A 9102-nucleotide genomic window follows, 5' to 3' on the forward strand; every position below is an offset into this window, starting at 1 on the left:
GAACGCACAGGAGTGGGGTTCCTTGGATGGGGAAAAAGAGAATCTGAAGCATGGGTAGAGGGAGAAGCCATTGATAAAAGGAGAGCCTATGGAGAATAGAAAGAAAAAGAGGTCAAATTAAATGACCTTTAAGGTATTTTCTTACTCCATCATCTCATGACTTTCTTTTAGATGGGCCATTTAGATAGGACATCTGCATGCAAGCATAAATCCACGCAAACTTGTTTAAATATTCCAGTATAAATAAATCAGTCAAGCACATCCTTATCCCCTAGTGACGCAGTTAATGTCCCCAGGTTTATGACCAGTGTAATCTCTGGGCAGGATCCATCCCTCAGAGAGCTTTTAGCTCAAGGCACACTGCAGTACGGCACAGAACCAGCCCTATCTCCTCTTGCCAAACCCATACTACACCGCGATCTTAAGAGGTAAAGGAGGAAGTAAAATTTAAAACCATGGAACTACAACATAGACTGCTGCATTCAAAGCGACTGTCATTCATAAAAACAAAACGCGACACCCCCAAAGCATCCCCATTCCCAGCTGAAGACGTTCCTGCCTGTTCCGACAGTGACAGGTCCCCCAGATGGCTGGGGTTTAACACTAAAAGTCATTTGCACCTCCTCCTCCCTTTCCCAAGACCTTTCACTTTAAAAGAAACAGAAATGAGTTCCTAATGATCCTTCCCACAGGCCTAGCCCCAACGCAGGAGACTGATCCCCCGCAGTCATTCCAGCGGCTGCACCTAATAAGCCCTAGCAAGGGGGTGCGGAGAAACCCCCCGAGCCCGTCCGACGGGGCTGGGACCGCCACAATCCTGTGGCTGGTGTGGGGGACGCGGTAACAAGCCCCAAGGGATAGAGAGGGAGAATTAAAGGAGACCCAGGAGACCCAGTGTAGTGAGGGGGTCGCCTCCCCTCGAGCTTCCTTAGGGGGATGGAGTTTCTGCGGAAGGCTAATCCCCCGTCACCGCTCCTACTCTAACCCTCAAGCCCTTCTCTGGCTTGCCGCCCCCTCCAACCCCCCATCTGCTCGGACTCACGCCCCCTCCCCTGGGGCCGTCAGGATCTCGGAGTGCCCGCGAGCCCGGCGCCCCCGCCTCGAGCCGCAGGTTCTGGGCCGGCACTCACCCGGCCCGCCATCTTCGCGGACACGTCCGGCTCCGCGGCTGCAGCTGGGCGCTTAGTAGAGCCCGCCCCCGCGCGCGCTCGCCACCCTCCCTCGCGCAGGCGCGCAGCCGCCGTGAGACCGCGCGCGCGCCCGGACGCGTCCCCGGCGTCCCCCGCCCCGCAGGGCGCGCGCGGGTCCGCGGCCGCCGAGGGGTGGGCGGGGCGACGGCGCCATTTTGAGCAGGAGCTGCGGGTGCCTGTGTTCTATATTTCTGCAGAGCACCTGTCCGCTGGCGACTTTCTTAAGGGTTTCTTTTGCGAGTCTTGTCACAGCTGGCCGTTTGCGTCTGGCTGTGTAGCAAGGCCTCAGATGTTTTAATTCCTTAGCCTTGCTTCTCTTTGCCCACTGCTGCTTGCCCAGTTTCTGCCTCTGAGACTTTTTACCTTTCTGCTTCCAGACCTACTGAAATGTGCAAATGTGCCTATAAGCACCCGGCGAGGGTACTGGCCTGCCCGAAGCTGGTTCTGAATTCAAGTTCTGCGTGGATTCAAGCTTTTCCCTGTAGGCAAGCTTGTTTACCTAGGTCCTGGAAATTATCAATGTTGGTGTTTATATTTATAAACTTTTGTGTAGCCTGGGAAACTCTATTTTCAAATTTAAGAGTGAATCGTAATTGTTGCTTTACCTTTATTTTCTATATTTTAATTCATTATTGTTTATTTATAAAGATAATTTTTTTAAAAGATTTTATTTATTTATTTGACAGAGAGAGATCACAAGCAGGCAGAGAGGCAGGAGGAAGCAGGCTCCCTGCTGAGCAGAGAGCCCGATGCGGGCCTCGATCTTAGGACCCTGAGATCATGACCTGAGCCGAAGGCAGCAGCTTAACCCACTGAATAATAAAAATTAAAATTAATAATAGTAACAGCAGGGGTGCCTGGGTAGCTCAGTGGGTTAAGCCTCTGCCTTCAGCTCAGGTCATGGTCTCAGGGTCCTGGAATTGAGCCCCACATTGGGCTCTCTGCTCAGCGGGGAACCTGCTTCCCTCCCCTGGCCCCCTCCTGCTGCCTCTCTACCTACTTGTGATCTCTGTCAAATAAATAAATAAAATCTTTAAAAATAATAATAATAATAGTAACAGCAGCAGCCTGCTGCAAGAAGATTCTGCTTAACAGATTCCCTGTTGCTTTTATTGGCCCTGCCCCTGATAGCTTATATTTCTCTGCGTATTTACACAAGACAAGAAACAACAGGATTTGTTACCTTTCATTTCTCACAGTTGATTAGGAAAAAATAGTGGTTCCAATATGAGCAAAGGAAAACATTAGAAGAGGTGGGCACGCTTAGCGGTTTAAGATTGAGAATAAAAATCAGCAAGTGACCTGATGGTGGGCCAGGTACAGAAGAAACAAAACCAGGCCAGTTTTATAAACTCTCAGGCTATGCCTGAGAACCACATTGCTTTATTGGGCAAATCCGATGTTAACTAAATCAGTGGAGTTTATCAGGAAAGAGAACTAGTTGAATTCTGATCTATTAACTTGCAAAAGCTACAAAAACACTGAGAATGAATTGGGGAGCCTGGAGGTACAGGTTCTTGTCCCTTTTCATGCTCTGCCAACTCTTTTGCCATATCTCTTCTCTGAGCCCCAGTTTCCTTATTTGCAAAGTGAGAGGTATAATTAGATGAGCTTAATGGCTGCCTCTTACATTTTTTGATACTCTGAATCTGTAAATCAAAGAGAGTTACCAAACAGATCCAGAAGATGATACTGGTTCTCAGTCCAATGACCTGATGTTATTTTCAAGGCCAGAGAATAATGCAAATATGTCTACACCACTGGTTTGTTACTAGGTAAAATAGATTGCAAGGAAAAATGTCTTTAATCTCTTCAACAGGGAGGCATACTTAACCACCTAGGAAAGATAAGCTTGCTGGAGAGGTTCCAGTGTGTCTGTTTAGAGCACATATTTCCATGATAAGCCAACCTTTGTAGCATCTCACAAATGATATAAGTTCAGTAGCATTGTGTATACAGTTCTACAGGTCCGTCTACCGAAGAAACTAAAATAGACAGGAGCTCTTGCCCTTGAAGTACTTTACTTAGTGTCCAGCTGGAGCAGAAGGATTCTGAGACATTATTCCAGGCTGTTACAGTGTCTGTGCCTCCCAACTGTGCCTTGCTCTGATATTCAAGGTTATCTTAGTGGAGCTGATTCTGCATCACCTTTGAGCAATTCTTATAGTGGTAGTCAATAGAGAATAAATATTTTGCTGCTGAAATCTACACCCCCCTTTACTGGCCACAGTTCCTCTAGCTCATGCAACTTGGATACTGTCAGACAAGGTGCCCTGCCATTCCCCGGCCCAGGAAGGAGCACAGAACCCAAGCTCAGTCAGATGCTTCTCTCCCAGGCAGCTGCAACCTTGACTATCCTGAGGAAGATAGAAAACAGTGAGAGCTGATTTACTGCAATGGTGACACCTTGGAAAGATCATTCATGAATTATCTAGACCCCTGGAGTTTATCTGGTTTCCATCTTCTCCAAAATCTGGCTTTTTCTCTTTGCCTTGATTTGTTTGTCACTTTCTTTTTTTCTTTCCCTTCCTCAAAAGAAATACTTCCCTCAGCTCTTTATTGATCTTGAAATCCTCTTAATATGCTTTTCTTTGGGGCGCCTGGGTGGCTCAGTGGGTTAAAGCCTCTGCCTTCAGCTCAGGTCATGATCTCAGGGTCCTGGGATTGAGCCCTGCGTCAGGCTCTCTGCTCAGCGGGGAGCCTGCTTCCTCCTCTCTCTCTGCCTGCCTCTCTGCCTACCTGTGATCTCTGTCAAATAAATAAATAAAATCTTTAAAAAATATATGCTTTTCTTTTACAATGATAAAGTAGGTAAGACAGTTAACAATGATTTAGATTTACTTTATTTTATTTAAAGTAATTTCAGTGTCCAACATGGGGCTTGAACTCACACCTTCAGGATCAAGAGTCACATGCCCTACTGAATGAGCCAGCCAGGTGCCCCTAAATTTATCCTGAAGTATAAATGACCAGGATAATTTTCTAAGGGTTGCAGGGCTTTTTAGGGAAGCAGGAGGTAGATGAGGGGAGACTAGGGAGAGTCAGAGAAAAAAGGGGTATTAGGGACTTTGAATGAAAGGACAAAAGATAATGGCATAATGATGAATTAGACATTGCAGTGTCTAGGATTAATAACAGTGAGGAATGGAGGTGGTGGTGGTAGAGGTTTGATCGATATCTGTTCTTGTTGAATATGGCCACCACTGTGTGACCCAGTGTGACGGTTAATGTTATGTATCAATTTGCCTGGGTCACAGTGCCCAGATCCCTGGTCAAACATTATACTGGATGTTTCCATGAAGATATTTTTAGACAAGATTTACATTTAAATGCATGGATTTTGAGTACAGTAGATGCTCTCCATAATGTGGGTGGGCCTCATCTAATCACTTGAAGGCCCACATTAAATAAAATGCTGTTCTCTTGGAAGCAACAGGAAATTTTCTAGCAGACTGCCTTCTGACTTCATCTGCAACATCACATCTCCCTGGTTTCCTAGCACTCTGCCATTGGACTTGAATTGCAAATATTTCCTGAATCTCTAGCTTGCCAGCCGGTCGCATCAAATTTTTGGACTCCCCAAGCCTCCACAATTGCATGAGCCAATTTCTTAAATAAATCTTTTTATTTAATACAGATATTTATACAATACACCCTATTGGTTCTGTTTCTCTATAGAGAACAGACTAAAACACTGACTAATACACTCTATTTCCTGTTAGTAACAATAACATGATTCCAGGCTTCTACATAGTGAAACTTAATATCAGATGTTCCTCCCCGATGGGTAACCAACATTTCTAGGTGGAGGCCTGACTCAAAGACTAAATGACTGCATGGATATAATTCTATGTTCAAATTATGGCCCATTAAACATCACTTAGTAAGAGCTCCATTGGAATGGGGCTTAGTAACTTTCTGGTATTTTGGTTGTAACAGTTGTAAGAATTTAACTGCGGGAAAAATTTCTTCTGTGTTTTGAAGAGTGAAGGCAATAGTAACCTAAGTAGAAATAAGCTGAATTCATGTCATCTGGTTTATTTAACAAAGCAATGAAGTTTTTTGGTGCTTGTCACATTGCCCAGAGGAAAACTACCTTTTGTCTGCGGAAACTCTAGGGTTAAATAAATGGTGCTGGGAACAGAGATGTGTTTTGGTCACTTCACAGTGTGGGTTTCAAACATCTTCCAGCAAGACTGCATGCAGGTGTTTCAGGGAACAGTGCTATGTAGGGAATTCGCCGCTGCATTGTAAACGTCGAGAACATCCTCCAGTGGCTCTGTGTTGTAAGTGACAAGGACCTGCACCGCCTCTCTTGTAGAAGATGCCATTGTGAAGCAGATAAAAGTGGTCCCTAGAGCCCCTTTTACACCCTTCTTTTTGCACTGCTTCCTATTTTTCCCAAGTCCTTTACGTATTAGCAACCTCATATATTACTCTTCCCAGAGGTATATGCAATTTAAGAGAATATTGCTGGGGACGGCAATGCTTATCCTAAACAAACGAATTGTTACTGGTGGAATTTCAGAGGTTGTGACCTCTTTCTAGGGAGCTTTATGTGGATAATGACCCTTACTCTTGCACCTCCAATCATAACCCAGAGGTCAGCCACCCATGCCCTAAGCTCAGGCTTAAAGGAGACTCGCTGAAAACTTCATTTCATAGCCCCCATGGTAACCAGTTTTAGGAAAATGGAGTCACCATCTGTTTGTTTTCTGTTGGAGAAACCTATTTCCCAACACGATGAATAAGGCTAGGGAAGAGAGCAAAATGGAGAAAGGGTATGGAATTTTTAAAGAAAGGAAGGCAGGCTGGTGCAATGCAGTATTTCAGCTGCAGTCGGGTTTTTTGGGTTTTGTTTTGTTTTGTCTTGTTTTGGTGGTGTTTTGTGTTTTTTGTTTTGATGAATATGTCTTTCGTCTTTGGAATATCAAGGACAAACACCTATAGTCACAAAAACCAATTCATTCTGGAAAGTCTGAGTGGGCAGGAGAGATGATAGAATCCTCCATGGAAAGGAATGAATGTTGCTATGGAAACCAGATCATCCTCTAGTGAGAGCCCCAAAGTGTTTGCCAGGCTGCCTAACCCTGGATATTAACATTGTAGAGCCAGAGAGCTGCTTGCCGGTCTTTGGAAAGGGATTATTCAGATAATTGGTCTGGTGAGCTTTTATGCATCTTGCGAAAAGGAAGTCAGAGTCTCCTGGGAAGTGTCGAGTTGCCTGGATTCTTAAGACACTAGAGGTCAGTAAACCACAGCTCACTGGTCATAACAATACTGGCTATCTGTGATGGCTCTCAGGAGGGCTTTTGAGAAAAAGTGAAGGTTTGTATATGGTTTCTGCAGGGTGGTTTCTAGAGCAAGGAACATATGAAGTAGGGCTTTCCAAGAGAAGAAGATATCTCTAGAGCGGAAGTGTGACCAGAATAGAGGGATAAACCGATACCTGGCTGGCTCAGTCAGTAGGGCATGCAAGTCCTGATCTTGGGGTCATCAGGGGATGACCACCTTGGGGAGGGTGGTGTGGGTATACTGTGTGACATTTGGACACTCTAAACTTAAATGTTTTCATATAAGAATTAGATGAGATAATTATCATGGAGTACCTAACACATTCACTACCTGATGCAGCAGTTACACGGATACTAACTACTACTACCAACAGTACTATAATACTAGTAACACTATTAGCTGATTTTAAAGTCTAACTCAGAGAAGGAAAGCTATCTCCAAATAAGATATTTCTCAGGGTGAAATGATCCTGTTTCTCCCGGGAGCAATTTCTACTTGTCATGCTATACAAATAACATTATATCAACAAGAAATGTTTCCTTATTTCTTTTAAGATTTATTTATTTATTTGAGAGAGAGAGCATGTATGCATGCATGGGGGTGGGGAGAGGCAGAAGGAGAGGGAGAGAATCCCCAGCAGACTCCCTGCTGAGTGAGAAACCGGAGACACAGGATTCCAACTTATGACCCTGAGATCATGACCTAAGCTGAAACCAAGAGTCGGACGCCTAGCCGACAGCCCTGCAGGCACCCCAAGAGGTATTTTCTATTAAGAAAAAAACTCTACTGCAACATCACCACAAGCAATTCATTTATTGAGTCACCACAATTGAGCTTAATAAATCTTCCCTGAACAGTTACCATGATTTCAATTAAAACTTCTTCCTAATTGTGGGTTTTGTATTAAAAAAAAAAAAGGTCGAGTTTTGCATTATGAAATTAGTATTTTCTCTCAATCACTTAAAGAAAAAAAATCACAGCTCTGTCTCCTGAATACAATCATTAGTAAGTTAGACCTGTTTTCTTCTAGCCCCTCTCCCATACATTCCCTTGCATATTATTATAAAAAATATATGATGGGTGCCTGGCTGGCTCAGTTGGAAGAACATGGGACTCTTGATCTTGGGGTCATGAGTTCGAGCCCCTTGTTCAGTGTGGGAAATACTTAAAAAAATAATATCTTAAAAAACATATACATAGGAAACATATGTATATAAAACATACATATAAACATATAAAACATAAATTTGTGTGTATACATATAAACATCTCTCTGTGTGAATATGTGTATCTATACATGGTTGTAATCCTTGAACAATTGAGTGCCATGTTATCAGGGACTTTATTTTATTCATAGGCATCATGATGGAGATCTTGGGAAAATAATGCATATTCTCAGGTCATTGAGGTGGAGGGATAAAGTCTCGTTATTATCATACATTCTTTTTGTAGGGTACAAACAGTGGTAGGAAAAACCTTTTCTTTGCTATTTTACCCTTTTCTCAGGTTATAATGAATCCATTTAAGCATTCTTCATAATTACTGGCAAAACAGTTTTGCATCTTTGACTTGGGAGTCAGCAGAAGGACATGAATAGATCATTTGTAGTAGATGAAATAAAAATACTAGTAATCATTTGGGGAAAAACAAGTAATCAAAAAGATGAAAATGAATCTAACATGAGATACTTTTTTTTTCTTTTGGTTATCAAATTAGCAAACAAAACACATTAAAAAGAGTTCATCAAATGATGAAGTAAGCACTGTTTTTACTTGGCAATGGGAAATGTACAAATGTACATTGCCAAGTGAATGGGAAAATGTACATTTTAGGGTGGGAATGTACATTTGCAAAGTCAGAAAATGATTTGTAGGCTTAATATGTTATCAAGAGCCTTAAATATCTTCATGTTTTAACCTAGTGATTCACTTTTGGGGTTTTTCTTAAGAAAAAAGCAGACAGGAATGCTGGGGGAAAAAGTTCGCTGCAACATTATTCATGTAGAAAAACTTTAAAAAAATCTAAATGTTGAATTCCATGAAAATGATTAAATAAATCAGGGTATATCCATATGGGAATATTACACAGCTTTCAAAAATGTTTAAATATTAAGTAATGTGGAAAATGCTCAAATTAAAATGTTAACTGGAAAAAACCCCAAATTTTATGTATTCACAATCTGAACTATGTAGAAAAGTTTCAAGGAAAAATGACAGAAAAGAAATAATCCAAAATGTAACAGTGATTGCCCCTAGATGATAGAATGATGGGTAATTTTTTTTCTCTCTTCCCCCCTCCTTTGCGTCCATTCTGGTGAGGAATGTCATTTTTCATGTATTTTAAAAAGTGGCTTTGTAGGGGCACGTGGGTGGCTCAGTCCCTTGGGTGGTTGCCTTCAACTCAGGTCATGATTCTGGGGTCCTGGGATAGAGTCCCAAGTCTGACTCCCTGCTCAGCGGGGAGCCTGCTTCTCCCTTTCCCTCTGCAGCTCCCCCTGCTTGTTCTCCTTCTCTCTCAAGTAAATAAATAAAATCTTTTTATAAAAAGTGACTTTGTATAATTTTTTGTAGTCAGAAAAAAATTTTTTAAGGAGTCACATAGAAAAACCCCTCATATA

At 42.6% G+C, this 9102-nt stretch overlaps 1 protein-coding gene across 1 annotated transcript in view; it reads right to left on the reverse strand.

Annotated features, from left to right (window-relative positions):
• NSF (N-ethylmaleimide sensitive factor, vesicle fusing ATPase) overlaps positions 1-1344 on the reverse strand; it is a gene marked incomplete at its 5' end in the record, with an annotated part of 150442 nt that extends 149098 nt beyond the window's left edge. Inside the window, 4 exon segments of the mRNA XM_082706496.1 lie at positions 1131-1202; positions 1205-1282; positions 1284-1322; positions 1324-1344. Coding sequence (XP_082562622.1) covers positions 1131-1202; positions 1205-1282; positions 1284-1322; positions 1324-1344 — 210 coding nt within the window.
• Between the last annotated feature and the right edge of the window lie 7758 nt (positions 1345-9102).

The sequence above is a fragment of the Mustela nivalis genome (genome assembly GCF_964662115.1).
Source record: "Mustela nivalis genome assembly, chromosome: 17".
In the NCBI taxonomy this organism is placed as follows: Eukaryota; Metazoa; Chordata; class Mammalia; order Carnivora; family Mustelidae; genus Mustela; species Mustela nivalis.